The sequence below is a fragment of the Ipomoea triloba genome, chromosome 2 (genome assembly GCF_003576645.1).
Source record: "Ipomoea triloba cultivar NCNSP0323 chromosome 2, ASM357664v1".
In the NCBI taxonomy this organism is placed as follows: Eukaryota; Viridiplantae; Streptophyta; class Magnoliopsida; order Solanales; family Convolvulaceae; genus Ipomoea; species Ipomoea triloba.
This window is the reverse complement of record NC_044917.1, coordinates 11,042,693-11,062,294: the sequence shown is the minus strand read 5'-3', so window position 1 is coordinate 11,062,294 and position 19,602 is coordinate 11,042,693. Positions and strand designations below refer to the sequence as shown.

The 19,602-nt window shown below is 34.5% G+C and overlaps 3 protein-coding genes across 3 annotated transcripts; all 3 read right to left on the bottom strand.

The window, feature by feature from the left end:
* Window positions 1-206: 206 nt before the first annotated feature.
* Window positions 207-4,348, bottom strand: LOC116011245 (glutamate receptor 3.2-like). The gene is made up of 7 exons (XM_031250788.1): window positions 4,333-4,348; window positions 3,820-4,152; window positions 2,349-3,721; window positions 1,603-1,880; window positions 1,474-1,505; window positions 989-1,386; window positions 207-869 (listed from the first exon to the last, which is right to left on the bottom strand). The coding sequence occupies exons 2-7, from the start codon at window positions 4,058-4,060 to the stop codon at window positions 462-464; spliced, it is 2,730 nt and encodes a 909-aa protein (XP_031106648.1). The 5' UTR covers window positions 4,061-4,152; window positions 4,333-4,348; the 3' UTR covers window positions 207-461.
* Window positions 4,349-5,594: 1,246 nt separating this feature from the next.
* LOC116010621 (cytochrome P450 71D10-like) lies at window positions 5,595-8,039 on the bottom strand. The gene is made up of 3 exons (XM_031250102.1): window positions 7,697-8,039; window positions 6,974-7,597; window positions 5,595-6,385 (listed from the first exon to the last, which is right to left on the bottom strand). Exons 1-3 carry the CDS (start codon window positions 7,952-7,954, stop codon window positions 5,771-5,773), a joined length of 1,497 nt encoding a protein of 498 aa, XP_031105962.1. The 5' UTR covers window positions 7,955-8,039; the 3' UTR covers window positions 5,595-5,770.
* A 2,520-nt stretch (window positions 8,040-10,559) lies between these two features.
* On the bottom strand, window positions 10,560-11,964 carry LOC116010475 (serine acetyltransferase 1, chloroplastic-like). The gene has a single exon (XM_031249901.1). It carries the CDS (start codon window positions 11,889-11,891, stop codon window positions 10,806-10,808), a length of 1,086 nt encoding a protein of 361 aa, XP_031105761.1. The 5' UTR covers window positions 11,892-11,964; the 3' UTR covers window positions 10,560-10,805.
* Window positions 11,965-19,602: the final 7,638 nt, after the last annotated feature.

Sequence of the window (19,602 nt, the reverse complement as noted above, 5' to 3'; positions counted from 1 at the left end):
GGAGGAATAAAAAAAAAACAAATATGAAATTTAAAAGAAAAATTAAACAAACAAAAAGTCAAGCGCGCCACAGACGCCTGCTAATTAATTTATGTTTTTCTTGGGAATCCAAATATCCCAATATTTGCAGAAGCTCCCAAATCACCATCTCTCATTCTCTCCCTCTTGCAATGGTGGCACTATTATCCTTGATAGGGATGCTCTAATTAATGCATAATGATAAGAGTTTATTATATGTCAAATCTATCCATCAATATCAATAATTACAATTAATGGTATACTAAGTCTAATTCCATCAACAAATTATTCCTGTTAACACAAGACTGTCAAGTATATTTCTTTTTAAATTTTACCTTGTGACCAACTGAACTTCTCAGGCCGACTTTTTTGTATTAGATTAAGAAATGTTCTGAGTAGTGTTTAAGTGTATGAGACACCTTTAAACTCGTACCATACTCAAACTAATCCCCATTTTCAGTAGCTGTGGTTGTTGTTTCGATGCGTTTTCTTTTGAACTTGTTCTTGGAGACCTCCTCCCTCTCATCTACAAAAGTTAAGAAGGTTCTAATACGCGAGGGCGGGTTAGTGTGAGGATAGCCGGAGAGTTGAGGATAATGTTTGTTGAATTGGCGGGATAGTGAGCAGAAGTAAATGAGGAGAGCCAGCAAGCACGTAACTCCACAGATGAGGAATAGACCCCAAAAGCTACTCAATTGGAGTTGGTCAACGCTCCCTGACCCTGCCCATTCACAGTCCCCCCTTCTTCTATACACCCATCTCTCCCGCAGCGTCTCAAGCTCTCCGTTCTCTGACAACGCAAGTATGGCAGTTGACATGTCGATGGCTAATGGAGAGTCCCTGGGAAAAGCCTGATGAATTCAAAATTAAAACAAACAATCATTCAATTAATATATATAATTAAAAATTGAATTAAAAATAACTTCAGTCGAAGTCTAGTTCTGAACTAGACACATAAAATGAGACTTACAAATCCCCAGCCACTTCTGGTGAACTCTTGACCCACGATCTGAAACATTCCACAATACTTGGAAAGAAACACATCAATATACGGGCGTTCATCAATCACGGCCGCCACAGATCCGTTTTGAAGGGCATCTGCATATTCTTCAGGCGAGCCCAGCGCAACTAGCCTTGATTTGGCAATGTTGATTTCTTCTTTCAAATAGCTCTCAGCAAAAGATCCCACCTGAAACCCAATTCGCTCACCGCTTATTGCCAAGGATTCAAGGCCTCTGATGGGGGAAGACAACTGTTGCACTGTTAGGATTGATGTCAAACTCGCAGTATAGCTTGAAGTCAGTATCAAAACCACAAAGAGCCAAATGATTAGGACCATACGACCCAGAGTGCTCACTGTATTTTCCCCTGTAGGTAAGCACATTTATAATTAATTAATGGAATTAAACCACAGAATTTGTATCAAGCTCTTTGCTTGGTATTGCAGATACTTACTATGGGCAAAGAACATGGTTGAGAAGCTAAACCTGCAAATTAAAAGCATAATAATAGTAAATATACAACATCCATGCATATAAATGTATAGATATATATTGAAACACTATGTATAGTATAGTTACGTACCATAGAATGGTGATGAATTGTTGCTTGGGTGGACCTCGGAATTCATCATTTGTTCTATGCTCTAGAATCCATACCACAGCTCCCACAAAAAGGAAAAAGGCTGCTGTGACTCCCCACATTAATGGAGTGAATGGGCGCAAGAAAGCCCAAGCGCTAGACTTGGGCTTGCTGATAGGTACCACTACCACTAGCCCTGACTCTATGTATGGCTGTGTGAAATCCACAATCTTTGTACGGTTTGTCACAATTGCAATGTCACCAACAACTGCATCGAATGCCTGTGATGAGAGAAGATCAGATTAGAGACTTATGTCACACACCATTTGTTAGACCCAATGAATGAGCGAGCCAATTGACTAAGGGTTGTCACAAAATGGGTAGAGGAGTTAAGGGTCGTTCTGCCTTAGACGCTAAGGTCAGGTTGAGTTAGACATGTTGATCAGATTAAGTTTGGGGAGCTTATAACTAGTCTTGGACTTGACTATGAAGGGAACCCAGGTAATTTGAAAGGCACAACTGGTTTGGAAACTATTGTCCTTCCCCTAATGAACCGATAATAAGGCGAAGCCAATTTGACACATATGAGGAGTAAGGCTTGTTTGTGGGTAAGAGGGTGCTCCAGGACGCCACGCAGGCATTGAGCGCTGCGCTGGACTTTAGGTGGATGACACTTAGCTAGCTAGCTAGCTTTGATTGCTATATATATGAAATTAAATTCCATCATATATCTATATATATATACTTACATTAGATGTGATCATATTTACAAACTCACTATAGCTCGGGTTCTTGTGCCCATCCCCAAACAGGACGAACTGGTGTGGCACAGCATATGGGAGCAACTTGATGGCGGCAAGAAAAACATCAATGCAAAATCCGCTAATGACTACATCGCCATTATCATTATAATCCTGAGAAACAAAATCCCTATAACTAACTCTGTTGGGCACTCCAATCCTTAGCTGTCTCCCATTGTTGGGAAAAACCCACCCACGCGGCTGAACTGTGGTCTGTCCTGGCCACACAATTACCCCGCCATGCAAACGCTGGGCCGAACTAGAACGGTTAGGCGGCTTGCTATAAAGAGTCTCAGGGGGCACAACAGACAGCCCTGAATAGTTAGACCAGTACCCTATCTCCCTATATAACTTTTTCCCATTCCAAAAAACATTAAGGATCTCAAAAGAGGGATGTATTATAGACCTATCTGCAACGTTAAACCCCAGAGCCCCCGTTACGCCTGTCATATTAGTCTTGAGAATGTTGTTTAGCAGCTGCTCCCCACCATCAAAGATGCTTAGGGCATCAAGGTTTAGTGCCCCTCCCCTAAAGCTGTTCATCCTGGAATCATCAGAGAAGGAGATAACCCCGCCATCGTTGAGCAACTGTTTGACAGCCCGGGCGATCATCCAAACCGTGTCGTAAGCGTATAGACCGTAAGGATTCAACCCAACAGAGCCATTGCTTAATTGGCTCCACCGGGAAGAAAAATCCCTTTTCTTCTTGGAATCTGGTATGTAAGGGCGGAGAGTAAGGACCCCCTGCATAGTTTTGGCAACTCGGGTGGAAATTGGAGCTAAAGAAGAGTCCAAGAAAGTGGAAAGCCAAGAAGTGGCAATCCAAACATATTCACCTGTCATCATCCCAAGATCCCGGGCCACTTCAAACACAAGAATACCCGTTAAGGATAATGTATGCACAACAATTACTCGGCTCTCCATCAACCTCACCCTCATCAGTTCATCCTTAATGTCCTGGCGAGTGGCCGAGGGGTCAGGTGGGAGTATCGCCCTGTAAGAAATCTTACACCGCCTCTCGTAAAGCTTATCCCCCAGAGCCGTGATGCTATTCCGGCCTTGATCATCATCAGAGAAGACGGCAGTCACCTCACTATAACCAAAGTAACTAACCATATCCGCCACAGCGGTCATGAGGAACAGATCATTGGGCGCGGTTTGAATGAAATAGGGATACTGCAGAGGGGAGATAGTGGGATCCAAGGCCGTGAAGGATAGAAACGGGACATGGAGTTCATTTGCGAAATGGGAAAGCACATGGGCCATTACAGAGCTCTGGGGGCCAATGATAGCTACTGTATCAGTCTCCAGGAACTTCATTGCTGCATCATATATTCATATCCATGTGTGATACATATATGACTGCAAATGATCTAAATTAAAGACAAGAAAAGAAAAGATTGGACTTTTAATCACTTACCTCCCACAATTCCAAGGAATCCGCTGTAATTCGAATCGTGCATATAGAGATTGAGCTTTCTTCCTCCAAGGATAGTTGGGTCAGAATTGATATCTTTCACTGCAGCAGACATTGCAATTCTCGCTACTTGCCCATTAGTTGTCCCAAATGAAAAAATGGCTCCAATGTTCACATCATCACCATCTTCTCTGCAAATTACCCTTCCAATAAGGAGCAGAGATGTGACAACTATCCATTTCATAGTTCGTATTTTCCAGGAATTGATAGAAGAAAGAAAACTTGTTTTTATTGGAAAGAATGTCAGCAAGTCCAAGTGCAGAAGACACAAGAAACCTGGAAGAAAAGAATGGTCGTGGTCAGTCACGGATCAGATCGGAATTGGGTTGAGAGCAATTAATAGAGAAGCAGTAAAGTTAACGAAAAAGGGAGTAGTGGCGTTGCCACTTTGCAATTCTCAACTAAATTGTGAGGTAGTGGAGAAGAATAAGAATACTTGTGAATACAGTAACAGACATTATATGATAACTTGCTTTCAGTTGGGCGTCCACTTTTGCATTATAATATTGGGGACCGCCCCGCCAATATAACACGCACGCTTCAAATCTGGCCAACTGTAAGGGACAAAAACACTATTCAACTCGAAAGTATGTGTCTATTTTAACATATTATGTGTCTTTAATTTATTTACAAACGCATTATTAACTTTAGAGCACATAATATGTAAATTCACCGCTTAGAATGTATCAATATTTACCCAAATCAATAATATAATTATTGTTATATAGGAGAAATCAGAAGTAAATTTTGCGACTTCCAAACTCTTTACAGACAGATTCATTGAAACGGCAACAATCAATTCATTGGAAGTGATAATTAACACCATGCACTACCTAAGCTAGCTGAAACAAAAAGAAAAGATAGAGTCCTACATGGATGATTGATTATGATCTGAGGAACCTAACATTGAGCAAAGATGTAGCTTTCAAAGTTGTATGTGTCAGAATCAAGTTGGAGGAAAGCAATGGATGAAGAAATTGCAGTTATGGAATGGCACAATACTTGTTGCTAACTTGGCTTTTCATGTGTGGACAAATGGAGAAAAAAGTTTCATAAAAAAATTTTATTTAAATGAAAAATGAAAAACCAATGTAACGTGTTTAGATGGAAAAGGAAAAATTGGACATGGGAGTGGAAAACTATTTTGCAAATTTTCTTAACTTTGTAAAGAAAATTGAAAAACTTAAAAATTTGATAGGGAATATTCCCCCGCCACGCTACCTGTAGGTACCGCATACCTGCTCGGTATCTGGGTAAATTATCGAGAGGAATTATTCCTGACTATTTACTGACCTTAAAGCCAACCAACCCGACCTGGTATAGAGGACCGAGCAAGAGCTAAGTCAGTAGTAGTATTTCCCTGCCATTGGCACGCCTCGAGCATCTTAGGTCGGGACGAACCACCCAACCTTTTTTACTTAGAAAGTTGAGTCTCATTCCCTTAGTCAAACTCAATCGAAGTAGGAACGAGGGCGCCACAAACCTTAGTACACATGGAGGAATCAACAAAGCCTCCGATCTTCCTTTGTGCATGGGCTCCACATGTCACGCATGCCGATGAATTGACATGTGTACCCTTTAGCCTCCTATAAATATCACATTAAATGTTTGAGGGGAAACTTTTGGCATTTTTTATACATCTATATCAAGCTTAGGATTCTCGTGGGACCAAAATTCCTATAGTTTTTATGTTCTTGTTTGTCAACATAAAATGCAGATATAAAAATGGCATATCTTCCAACTTCATGTCAAATAAGCTCTTTTACATGGAAACTTGGATGAACAAGCAAGCATTTGTTGAACAATCTCCTGGATGGTTACATACATGTTAAGTGCCATTTTCAACAAAATAAGACTACTTCACTCTAATAATTGATACATTAATGGGATTTCCTCAGCTTTCTTCGTAAGGAATTGGAATGAGATTTAGATCATTTTTGCGCCTCACAGTCAAGGCAAAAGCTTCACTCATGTCTAGCTCTTCTGGCTTCTGTCCCCATGGGAATTCCCAATCGAAATGGTAAAGCAATTTCGCAAGTGGAAACTCGATATTAGTCAAGGCAAATGAAACTCCTGGGCATATCCTTCTCCCAGCGCCAAATGGAATGAATTCGAAGTCAGTTCCCTTGTAATCCACTGTGGAATCAAGAAATCTTTCTGGGATGAATTTCTCTGCTTCAGTCCAGTACTCAGGGTCTCTTCCAATGGCCCACACATTCACTATGACTTTAGATTTCTCTGGGATTTCATAGCCATTGATTTCACAGCTCTCCCTGCATTCTCTTGGAAGTAATAAGGGGAGTGGGGGATGAAGCCTGAATGTTTCTTTTATCACTGCTTGCAGATACTTCAATTCATGAAGCCGTGATTCATCTACGGTTCTTGTTTTGCTGAATGCTTTTCTCACCTCAGCTTGCGCCCTTTTTAGCACTTTTGGGTTCTTTAGCAGCTCCGACATTGTCCACTCCATTGATGTTGCTGATGTTTCACTCCCAGCAATGTACATGTCCTGATATATGCATGAATCATCATTTACAACTATATATATATATATATATATATTGGTGACAAAGAAAGCTAGTCACTATCTGAATGTGTGCACTGGACATAGTTGATCGGTTCAAATAAAAAAGACTGATAGGTTGTTCCTATTTGGAGTCGAATACCTACCTCCTGACCCTAGTTGACAAAGGATCATAAAAGATAAACAAGTATAAGTTGTTCATAACTGATTGACTCAAACTAAGAAAACTATTATGTCCGGAGTCGAATACCCACCTCATGACCTTAGTCGTGAGAAGACCAGTGTGCACAAGGCGAACCACAATGAGGTAAACAAGCCTAGGTTACCTACGACTCAAACTAAAAAGGCCAATATACCTCTCCAATTGGGAGTCAAATGCCCATCTCGTGACCCTAGCTAATCAGCAAATGATTAATAAATCAGTCTAAATTACTCATAGATGATCAGCTCAAACAAAGACTGATAGGTCGGTCTGGCTAGAATTAGATTTGTAACTTTGTGATTATCAAGTCTACAATAGGAATTGGAGTCAAATTAAATTTGATAAAGAGATCAATCATTGAGTTCACTTACCAATATAACAGCTTTGATGTTGTTATCAGTCAATTGAATTTCGAGATCACCATTTTCCTGAATCCTTAAAAGAACATCAACCAGATCCTCCTCCTCCTCCCTGATTTCTGCTTTCATTCTTCTATCTCGATGCTCACTTAGAATTAACTGTAGAATCGCATCCATACTTCTATGCAGTTTCAAAGTCTTGGGTCTCAACCCAGTAATAGTTTCAACCAATTTAACAGCAGGATACATATCTGCAAAGCTAAAACCTCCAAAAGCCTCCACCACCTTCTCCGTCAGCTTAATAAGCTCTTCCTGCTGTTTACTCGGTTTCCCAAACGCCGCTCGCGCAGTTACAGTATAAGTCATGGAGAAAAGCCCTCTGCTGAGGTTAAACGTGGACCCCAAAGAAATCTGGGCCACCAGATTAAACATCTCCTCTTCCCTGATTGATCGAAAGGAAAGGACGCGTTTGGGGCTCAAAAGCTCCACCGTGCTGATTCTTCGGAGCTGTCTCCAGTAATCTCCGCAGGGGGAGAAGCAAATGTTGGTGGAATCATAGGAGAGAATCCTGGAGGCGAGAAGGTATGGTCTCTGGGCAAAAATGGTGTCTTTGGTTTTCATAACCTCTTCAGCCACCTGTTGAGCATATAATATAATATAATATAAACAATAAATGTGCAATCGAATTATCAGCTTAGGCTTTTAGTTGAGATGGAACACATGCTTCAATTCTACCTGCGGCGAGGAGACCACGATTGTGGAGACCAGGCCGAGCTGTAAGTGCATCAGGGGTCCGTGTTTTGCGGCCAGGTTTGTTAGGATGCGGTGAGTTTGTGAGCCGAGGAGTTGATGCATGTTCCCTATTGCAGGGAGCTTTGTTGGCCCAGGTGGCAGGGTTTTCTGGGTTCCTGATGAATTCTGGGGTTTCAGGAGTTTTGCTAGCGAATACAGAAAGAGAAAACCGCAGATGACAACATAGATGAGGAATTCCATCGTGGGATTGTGGTTTCTTGCTAGCTAGCTTTCTCAGTCCAAATGGATGATAAAGGTTTATGGTGTTTCTGTTGTAGTTTATGATAAGGATATGAGTGTACAAATTACATTTTTCTTCCAACATTTGGAGATACTAAGGTGGGGATGTGTCATAGTCCGAGCCACTTAGATTGCTTTTATGTCATTCTAGAAAGCATATAATTATTTGGGTAACCACTAAGTTAATTGAACAATTAATTTGATAATTACTGATGAATTATATTTTACTGGCATTCTTATTTTAAATCGATTAGTTATGAAGTTGTATATGACTACCTTATTTTAAATCGATTAGTTATGAAGTTGTATACGACTAACTTTTGTACTGTAAAATAAGGTTACAAGTTTACAACCCACATCATCAATAAAACATAATATGTTAACTACATGTACATAATTGAAATGCAATTTTGAACCAGAGTTTGTAATACATTTTGGATCCCCGTCCATAGTATAATTTGCCACACATGAATTCATGAAGGAATTGGCCCACCAATTCAATCCAACCTAGCCATGATAATTCGGCCCAAATAAGATTGTCTTCTCCGAAGTAAGCAAATTATGCTATGAATTCGGTCTATATTCACAATTTTAGAACTCTATATTTACAATTTTGTGAACATAGAACTTGCCCTTTGTTTTTTAGTCTTGTTTCCATCTGTGGGATTATCATTTATCAATGACTTTAGGCCATGGTGCTATTGCCATGAGCCCACGATGGACAATAGTATGGCAACTTGTTATCGGAGTAAATAGTTAGGTTGTCAAGTCAAATAGTAAGTTGATAAGGATAAAATGATTTAATTGCATCTGTTTTCCTTCCTTTGGAATTGAGGTGCCGTATCCCATTTTTTGTCATATATTTAGGTTTATTTGATGTTTATCCTTTAAATTTGGTTCGCTTTGGGAATTGGGAAGCTTTGGGATAGTCATATGCTCATATGCACAAAATTTATTTGCTCATACATTTACCTCTCAATACATTTCCCGGTCAAATTAATTATTTATCGTCATTGATTTCCTTTACTATTTTCTTAAAAAATATTTTCTTTTATATAATAACTTTTAATATATTTTTAAATATATAATTTTCATTAATTAATTATAAAAATTATATTATAAACAAATTGAATAAAATCTTATTACTCGAATGGAGCATATAAAGTGCATTTATTTTCAACTTTCTGTTGGTCTTTTTATTTTTTATTTTTACTTTTAATAATTTACATAAGAATTAATTTTCCAATTTGTAATTAAGTTGCGGATTATTATTATTATTATTTTATTGCTTGTCACTTTGATGTTGACAAAACTCATAAAGATGTCACTTGTCAAGTAAAGACAAGTTGTTTTTTTAATTATTTTAAAAATTTTATTATTTTGCTATTTTCTATTAAAAATAAAAATAAAAAGATAAATAATAGCCGGTATGCTTTTGATTTATGAAAAGATCTATATCTAAAATTTGAATATAAAATTTAAGAAGACTAATAGATCACTACTAAGTTAACAAACTCGAATTCAGATTAGATTGCCTCAAGAGCATGCCTTTTGATAATATGTCTAAATGTCTAATAGCAGCACTAAATTTCAATACGTATTGGATTTAAGAGATAGAATTAGGCTCCATATATCTTGTAATCATGTGCACTAAATTATATTCTTTATGTCACATTTTACGTGTCATATTTACTATTTATTGATCAAATTAACTATTTTTCTTTGTTTATTTTATCTAGTAATTTTTAATTATTTTAAATTTAATTTGTGTGTTTAATAATACTTTTTATATAGTTTCTAAGTATATAAATTGTATATACTAATATTAAGCTTAATATTATATAAAATTTAATTAAAAATAAGTTCATTCAAATCTCGTTAATCAAATCAAACACATAAAATGAAATTGAGGTAGTAATAAATTGAATACAATTACATATTGAATTTAGAGAAGTTGGATGACTTATTCTGATAGACTTGTAAGTTGAAGACTAAAGCTGTTAATGCCTCAAACTTGAAAGACCTTCAGTGAAATTTACTCTTAATTTAATTTTTTTTTTCTTTCTAAACCTTACATCTTAAAGGCCTGTTTGGTACCATAGTTAGCTTCTAAGCCAATTTAGCTTCTTTGACCACTATTAGCTATTTGACTCGGTTAAACAACCAATATAACTGTTTGATTAATTAACTTTTTGTAACAACTTATTGCTCCAAAACGCTAAAATTCAAAAAACTGCTTAACTTTTTTGATCGATTTTTGTGAAAATCATTTTGCATGTAATCAACTATTAGCTAACAATTAATTTACCAAACATCTTTCTACAATAAGCTAATGCTATCAACTAGTCAATCCATTAACCTGATCAACTAATAGCTATTTGCCTATTTACCAAACACCCCAAAATATCTTTATAAATTGGTATACAAGCTGACCTAATATTTTAAAACACCTTAACATTTATCATACTCTTAAGATCCATATGAATTTAAACGAAAGGAAAAGAAGACAGATCATGAGACAAAGGTCTCTTTCTGTAATAAATTATATTCTAACAATCTCAAAAAATATTCTTAAAAGGGCAATTGCGTTTCAAATTTATGTAAAGCACATACTATATATGTTGCGATTACATTTCCAAATGTACCTAATAGGGACTATCTTATCATATTATGCTAAGCAAAGTCATCAAGTAAACGGGAACATAATTCCCTCCATTCAACACATGAACTAAATTCCTTGTGGCCCAAATAGTATCTAATATCACACAGAGCCTAAATTGTCACAAAATTTGGAAGAAAAAAAAAATTCAATCTAGATCACATAGTCGGACCATTCAGAAATATATGAAGTGTGGTCCATGGTTAAACTAGGCATCTTATCATGCCTTACCGGATTTTCCTTCCCTCCGATCAACCTCGCCGGATTTCCCACCGCCGTTGTCCTGGCCGGAACATCTTTCAGCACCACCGAGCCGGCGCCGATCTTCGCCCCATCCCCAATTTTAACGTTCCCCAGTACGGAAGTCCCGGCGCCTATCAAAACCCCATCGCCAATCTTGGGGTGCCTATCTCCGCTAACCTTGCCGGTGCCGCCGAGCGTGACGTTGTGCAGAATCGACACATTGTCCCCGATCACCGCCGTCTCTCCGACGACGATCCCGGTGGCGTGGTCGAACAAAATCCCCCGCCCTATTTTTGCGCCGGGGTGGATATCGACGGCGAAAACCTCCGACGACCTATTCTGAATCAGGAGGGCCAGAGTCTTCCGCCCTCGCGACCATAGCTGGTGCGCCACTCGATGCGATTGGACCGCCAAAAACCCTTTGAAATTCAAGAAACAGTGAACGTAACTGATACAAGCTGGGTCTCTTTCCTTCACGGCTTTCAAATCCGCTTTCACAGCCCTAATAATCTCCGAATCCTCCGCGAGAATCGCCAGGAAAAGATCGCACAATTTCCCACTTGGAAGGCTGGAATTGCTTAGCTTCATAGAGAGATGATTCGCCAGAGCGCTCTCAATCGAATCGTGATCCAAAATCGAGGAATAATAGTAACCGCACAAGATAGGCTCTTCCTCGACATCGGAGATAGCCTCGTCCTTCATCCTCAGCCACACATCATCATCCCGGCGGGAAGGGTTCTCGGAAAAGGGGACGCAAGAGACCAGGTCCGGGAAAGTAGGTCGGCAGAATTTGACGTAGTTGTAGACCTGATCGTCGAATTGAGTCAAGTTTGTCTGGGAATTGGGAGCTTCTGTTCTGGAAGAGTGAATACAAGCGGCCATGGAGAAAGTGCAGAGGTTGCGAGGCTTGAATGGAGAGAAAAGGGGCTTGGAAATGGGGGATAAATTTGTGGACATGGAAATGAAAGGTGCAGGATAATGGGGAGTTGAAGCCATGGTTTTATATAGTGGCGATGGCGATGTGCTCAAGAATTAGAATTCAATTCTCACTTGGAAAGAGATTTCTCTGCTTTGATTTTTACTGCGTATTTTATAATATTTTGTGGAGGATGAGGGAAATGGAATTTGATTTCTTTTTGACAGGACAGCATTGATGGATTGATGGGCGATGGATAATTGGATATTCTTGAGATGCCGGTTGGGCCTTGGGGCCGCATTATAGCCTTATAAGGGTTTTTCACTGTTTTTTTTTTTAGAAAAAAATACCAAATGAAGGAGAGAGAAGGCATACGAGAGAAAACAAAAATTTATCTGCAATGCATGATTTTTGAAACAGTAATTCGCTAACATTAATATTGTCCGTGTACATTTTATATGTTTTATTTAAAAAAATCGTAAGTGTACTTTTAGCATTAACATTTTTCATTGCATATTTTAATTTTTATTAAAAAATAAAAAGGTTGACCAATTTTTGTTTTGATTAATCAGAGTATATCACGTCAATAGTAATTAAAAAAATGGATGTAACTATGGACAACCTAGGTTATTTTATCTCATTGTTGTTCTTGACCATTTTTTTTTTTTGAATTAATTAGAGTATATCACGTCAATAGTAAACACCTTTTATGGAGAATGACACAACCTCTTACTTTGTCAATGTCGACGGGGAGGAAACCTCCTCCTCTATCGACCAATACGGAGGAGGCCGTAAAGTTTTGATTTTTTTTTTAAATAATACTAATAATTTGGGCCATGGAACTTTGAAATTGTTATAAAAAAATTGTTGAGTGTAAAACTTTTTAAACTTTATTGTTATACTTAAAAAATATTTTTAACATGCCACACAATATTATATTTATGTTAAAGTCAATTTTTTAAATCTTTCACATTATATGTCAACTTAAGAATTTAACTAGTTTTACCTATAAAAAAACTTATAAATAATGTTAATTGTATACACTTTTTATGTTAAATCGTTTAATTGAGCATTTTTTTGTTTGATAATTAATTATACAAACGGTAAAAAATTAATGTTTTATTTGACTTTTTTTCTTATAAGTTGAAACCTATACTATTTTTTAGTTTTGCGTGTGCATTTTTTCGATCCAACTCATTATTATTTTTAGTTTTGCGTGTGTTGAAAATGTTTGTTTTTCCATTTCTAAATATTGAATTGATATCTGAGACGGAGTATTAAATGTGGCAAATTATGCTGTGGTGGGTCCAAAACTACATCGTTTTTGTCTTCTTTTTCTTCTTCTTCTTCTTCTTTTTTTTTTTTTAGTAAACATATTGCTGAATATAGAGTTGTCCAAAAATGTGTGAATGTAGAGTATAGAAATCGTGAATGTAGATTTATGATTGTGCGAATGTAGAGTTGTCCAGAAATGTGTGAATGTGGAGGTTTCAAATTGTGAATATGGAGTATAGAAATCGTGAATGTAGAGTTATGCATGTGTGAATCTGTAATAGAGTTAAGAAATTCTAGCAACTTGTAGCCCTGTAATGTGTGAATGTAGAGTTCTCAAATTGTGAATTTGGAGTATAGGACCTCTGAATATAGAGTTTTGAATGTGTGAATGTGGAGTTTACAAATTGTGAATGTAGAGTATAGTGTATGTGAATGTAGACCCAGGTCCACCTTGCAAGGTGGACCTGAGTCCACGGCATAACAACCCATTAAATGTGATGGTGGCCGGGCTAATTGTGTTTAACAAATATATATATATGGTACCTTGAGAAATACATAATTAGTAAGAGAGATCGATGATTGATGGTTGAAGAAAGCAAAGCATGCAACGTATCTGTTCTATAAATACTACGGAGTAATATTATAGTTACTTTTATCCGTTTTGACTAATTTTTTAACTTGCTCGTTTAAAGACCCAATCAAGTATAGTGCACGCATAAAGACTAATCCTAGTTGAATTAGGTGAATAATTAATTTGATGACTATAATATAAGTTTGACTCGACATCATCTGTTTAGCTAATTAATTTTAGATAGAGTTATCAATGCGGGCTGGCAGGGAGGGACCTGTCAAAGCCTGCCTTTAGTCCACTCGGCCCCTAGGCCCGATGGGATGGGTGGGGGCCCACTAAATTTTGTTTATATGACTATGTTAATTGTTAATTCAGTTTTGCATCTATAATTTATACACTGTAATATATAAAATATGTAAAGCATATATACACTAATTGAATAAACACTCCGCAATTAAATAAAATTAATTAAATTAAATAAGAAAACAAATTACCTAGTGGATGGTGGTTCACGATGGGGCTACTGTGTTGGTCGTTGCTCGTTGCTCGTTGGCAGAACCGGAGAAGGTCGCTATTGACACTTTGCTTGACTACTGTCTACTAGTCGCTACTACAGTACTATGAGGGGGCTGGGAGAATCGGTCCGCTCTGCCTTTTTAACGAGACGGGACAAGTTAACATGGCGGGTTAAGCCTATTTTAACTGATCTAATTATAGACGATTTACGCTGTAAATGAAATTTACAAAATGGACGATTATTGGATTGTCTTTAAAGTTTGACGGCCGCCACGACTACATACATATGCGCTGACGTTGTAGCTTTGTCGTGAGGAAACAGACATTACTTGCGGACAAAGTCGAGTAACATCTCTATTATTGCTTTGAGCCTTTGACCAACTATCTATTTATTTATTATATACTTTAATTTTTGGATCTTAGCTTATGTTCAGTTCGTTTCAACAATTATATAAAAGTCATTAGTGATTAAACTCTATTAAGAATAAATAAAATATATTAGTGTAATATGTAATGATGATAATTTATATATTTCATTTTTTTTTTGTATACTCACAATTTTTTTTCTGATTCCAATTTTTCTCTAAATTATAAATGCAATGGAATAACAAAATTAAATTTAATAAATTGTATATTATACTTACTTTTTATACCCTTATAAATTTTTATATTTCTTCTTTGGTTCTAATGTATTAATAATTTCTACGGAGTATTATTTTTATTTCTTTATAATTATATTATTTATACTTTAATTGTTATATATTACAAAGTATTTACTAAATTTTTAAACGCTTATAAACTATAAATCAACATTTGTAATTCGAATAACAATTCGGTTATTTTTAGTCAAAAGACTAAAACGAACAAATAATTAACATTTTTGAAAGGAGCAGCTGCGACGCGCAGCCTTTGGTCTGACGTTTGTAGTGACGAGTATTCACATTTGACATTTCCCCATCTTGTGCAACCACGCATGCTCTTTCTTTTGGTTTATTATTGTACTTCAAAAATTGGTTATAGCAATTGTTATATATGGACCAATGTTTATATTTTATTGTGAATTTTGATTTAAAAGTTATATGTCTATAATTAATAAATTTTGTATTTGTAATTAATAATTTTTATACTTGTAAAAAAATTGAAGACACACAATATGTTAATTACATATATATAACATGATAACTACAAACACATAAATTGTTAACTGCAGTGATATAATATGTTAACTGCAAACACATAAGATACCTTGTTAACATATTACGACTATGTAGTTCACAGTTTATGTGTTTGTAATTATCATGTTATGTGCATATAATTACCATGTGATGTGTCTTCAATTTTTTTACAAGTACAGAAATAGTTAATTACAAGTGCATAATGTGTCAACTGCAAGTACAAAATTTGAAAATTATTATTGGACTAGGGTCCACAATGCAAATTAAGTAGACCCTGGTCGGATGGTCCATTGTATAATTTGCTTGGTTATTGACTTATACACGTGTTTGATTTACGGAATGAATTTTGAAGAAATATAAATTCTATTTTTTTGAAATATTATTCTATTTTGAAGAAATATAAATTCTATTTAGGGTGTGTTAGAAAACCTGAAAAATGACTTTTGAAAAATATTTTCTGGAAAATGAGTAATTTTTCAGAAAATATTTTTTCACTTTTAGTGTTTCGTTGCATCTCAGAAAACTAACTTAATGTGCTTGGTTCATTTTTGATAAAATGAGCAAAACTGTATTAAAAAAGTTAGTGTTATTTATTAAAAAAATTTAAAAAAATGAACAATAATTTCATATTAAAAAATTGGTTTGGTTTTCGTCGAAAACTAGACCCGATTAACTGGTTTTCATCGGGAACTAGACAAATTTATGGTTCCCAACGGAACCACTAGAAGTGATGGAAAAGATGGAGAAGGTTGCAGCTAAACCATGTAAAATGACTGTCCCTAAAAAAGTCATTTTTCTTCAGAGAATTGGCCTTATTTTTTCTTTGACCGGAAATTAATTTTCATTGCCTTTAAAATTTTTCCCTTGTCAAACACGGGTAACACGAGAAATCATTTTTTCGAATTTTAAAACATACCCTTAATTGAGAATGAGTAGATGATAATAAAATATGAATTTAATTTCATTGTTTAGTTCATGAAAATAATATTTTCGTAAATTGTATTTGTGTGTTTGGTTAAATTATAAAATAGAAATTTAATAAATAATATTCAAAAGACAAAGTTACATCCACATAGATATAACAATAATAATAATAACAACAACAACAATAATATTATTGTTGTTTCTTGTTGTTATGTAGTTATTATTATTCTTCTCCCAATAGTAATTATTATTTTTAGAAGTAGTACTAGTACTACTACTGTACTAACACTACTGTACAAACATTATAGTACATAATAAAAATAACCTAATTATTAAAAGATAACGGTTACTCTCTTGTAATGATCTAGGAGATGCCTGGTTGTGGTATAGATGAAAATGTAATATGTATGATGGAAAGTATAAAGTTAATCATAGATAAATTGATTGTTATTTATAAAGAAAAATGTAATAGTTATAATGAAAAGTTCTTATTTCTCTTCCTAAAAAAATTCACTTAGGCCCTGTTTGGTAAATGGCTGTTAGCTGATTGGGTTGGCTGTTTGGGTTAGAAGGTATGATTTGTTGATAACATTGGCTGATTGCAAAAAGTTGTTTGATAAATTAGTTGTTAGCTGATAGCTGTTTGGTATAATTTCTTTTCTCAAAAAGCTAGTTGAAAAGGCTGCTTTGAGTAGCCTTTTGAATTTTAGCATTTTGGAGGCTCTGTTTGGCAGAGCTTATTTAGGAGCTTATAGCTTATTTTAGCTACTAATAAACTATAAGCTCTGTTTGGTAATGTTCTCAAAATAAGTTAGTAGCTTAAAATAAGAGCTTATTTTGAAATGCTACTTGGGGTAGCTTTTCAAAATAAGCTAGTAGTTTTTTAACTTTTTTCCATCTTTATCCTTATTATTTTAAATAAATGACATCCTTTACCCCCTCAATTAAAACCCTTTTGACATTTTCTTTTCATTATGTTTAGTTGTAATTTCAGTTTGATATTTATGTTTGAACATTAATTTTTGTATGAACTAATCTTATGAATTATAAAAATTTTTTTATTTTATATATTTTCAAATATATGTTCTTATTTTATATTTTATTTATTAATTTCATTATTTTATATTTTAATATATAAACAAACCTATTTAAATTTAAAATTATTTAAATTGTATGAAGATGCCCTTTTTAGTCTTTTTATATTTATCAACTTATCAAAAAGCTAATTTTACCAAACACCTTTAAGCATAACAGCTCTTCAGATTTCAGCTTCGAGCTTATAGCTTTTCAGCTTTCAACTACTTTTCAGCTTTCAGCTACCTTTTCAGCTATGTTTGTCAAACATAGTCGGAGTTACAAAAAGCTTATTATTTACCAACTAATAGTGGTCAAATAAGCCAAAATTGGCTGATAGGCTGATTATTTACCAAACAGGGCCTTAACTTCTCTCGTTGTCGTTGAAAATGTGTATACTTGAGTGTTCAAATTAAATATAACATTGTATCTTAAGAAAATCGACGCTTCAATACTACTAGCACTAGTACAAAATAGGTTATTTGTGTATGTTTTACAACATACTCCTATGTACAAGACGCTAAAAGTCTGGACTTTAGGCGTTTGTTTCTTACAAATGCTTAAAATCAACTATAGGTGTCTATTCCTTCCCAGAAACATACACCTATTTTCTTTAAGGAAATTATGAGTGTCACATAGGTTGAATCGATTTTCATGTTCTATTGTGGACCAAAATTTCATAAATTTATTTTTGACAAATAAAAATTCCCTTTGCGGAACTACAAACACATCAAATTTATAGTTTAAAATAATACATTTAACCTTAAAAACATAAAGGTATTCAAACGTATATGATTTTGAATTAGAAATGTGATGAATTACGATCACTTTCTACTAACAATTTTTATCAAAATTACTAATGTGACAAAAAGTTCATACACCAACTATGATAAAAGGAAAATAATCCTTTGATTTGCGGAAAAATTCGCAATCGTTATTCAAAAGTACATTTTAGATGAAGTTCACCTTGTGATCATAGTTGGCAAATGATCACAAAGATCAGAGGTAAATCAACCTAAATTACTTATGGGTAATTCAAACTAAAAAGACTAATAGAAAACTCACAATAAGAGTCAAACTTAGAACATTTTACATACCCAATCAATTCGGCTAGAGTTGCCAAAAATAATTATAATAATAATACTTTAAAAATTTAATAATGGACTAACGAATTACGAACAAATTGATTTGACATAAACGTGATTCACATCATCACCACAATTTTATGTGGAACACGAAAATGAATGTTTTCTGCTTGCGTGTTGAGTTTACTAGAAGCATTCAATAATGTAACGCCATTATTGGTAAGATAACAGTTTCTTTTAAAAAAAAATTTATAAATATCACTTTTAAATAATTTTTAAAGAATTTTAATTTTATTTAAAAAATAAATAAACATTTTAATTCACTTTTTTAGATAAATTTTAAAATATCGTATGAACTAAGAATAAAAAAAAGTAGTTTTAAAAAAAAAGAATAAAAAAAAGTAAATTAATAAAAATAAACGTAATATTACTTAATGAAACAATTAATAATTTAAATTTTACGTAACTAACAAGTTTCCTTACCTCATATAACCCATTTTCGTTATAGAAAAAAAAAAAAATTCCTTACGTAAAGCCGTAAAGTCGTAAACCATTGGCAATGCTGCGGTTTATGAGTTTAATCAATTAAAAAGTAGCAGTAAATAAATATGAAACAATATTGTGCGGTTTAAAATTATCAAATTTGTAATATTTAATTTATTATTTTTTTAATCAGTGGTTAATTTATAGGTAATAAATTAATTAAATAAATTTTCTTAATTTGTATGTAGATTAGCCTAATAATTCTTTAATTAATCACTATACAGTGGATCATGGTCGAAAACGGCACTATTTTTTTTTTTTAATAAAAAGAAACGACAGTCATTAATTAAGTTCTATCTACAGTGCCTAACCTTTTTCTTTATGTTGTAATGAAATTATAATGTGTATAAAATGAATCTAAATAACAAGTCTAATATATGGTGTGTGTATTGTCAAATAAAATTTTAGTTGAATTAGAATTTTGAATGATACTTTAGTAGTATTGTAATTAAACTACAGTGCATATCAATTGATATTGAATAATATGTATCACATATTGAGTATAAATATATTGCTAAATGAAATTGTAGTTAAAATATTTTGAAACTATATATATATATATATATATATATATATATATATATATATATATATATATATATATATATATATATATATATATATATAT

Excerpts from the sequence above, each read along its gene's own strand:
- LOC116011245 (XM_031250788.1), bottom strand. The coding sequence starts at position 4,060 with ATGAAATGGATAGTTGTCACATCTCTGCTCCTTATTGGAAGGGTAATT. Across the intron at positions 3,722-3,819 it reads ATTCCTTGGAATTGTGGGAG|CAATGAAGTTCCTGGAGACT; the intron begins GTAAGTGATTAA and ends TATATGATGCAG. Across the intron at positions 870-988 it reads CCAGAAGTGGCTGGGGATTT|GCTTTTCCCAGGGACTCTCC; the intron begins GTAAGTCTCATT and ends TGAATTCATCAG.
- LOC116010621 (XM_031250102.1), bottom strand. The coding sequence starts at position 7,954 with ATGGAATTCCTCATCTATGTTGTCATCTGCGGTTTTCTCTTTCTGTAT. Across the intron at positions 7,598-7,696 it reads TCGTGGTCTCCTCGCCGCAG|GTGGCTGAAGAGGTTATGAA; the intron begins GTAGAATTGAAG and ends TATGCTCAACAG. Across the intron at positions 6,386-6,973 it reads ACATCAAAGCTGTTATATTG|GACATGTACATTGCTGGGAG; the intron begins GTAAGTGAACTC and ends TGCATATATCAG.
- LOC116010475 (XM_031249901.1), bottom strand. The coding sequence starts at position 11,891 with ATGGCTTCAACTCCCCATTATCCTGCACCTTTCATTTCCATGTCCACA.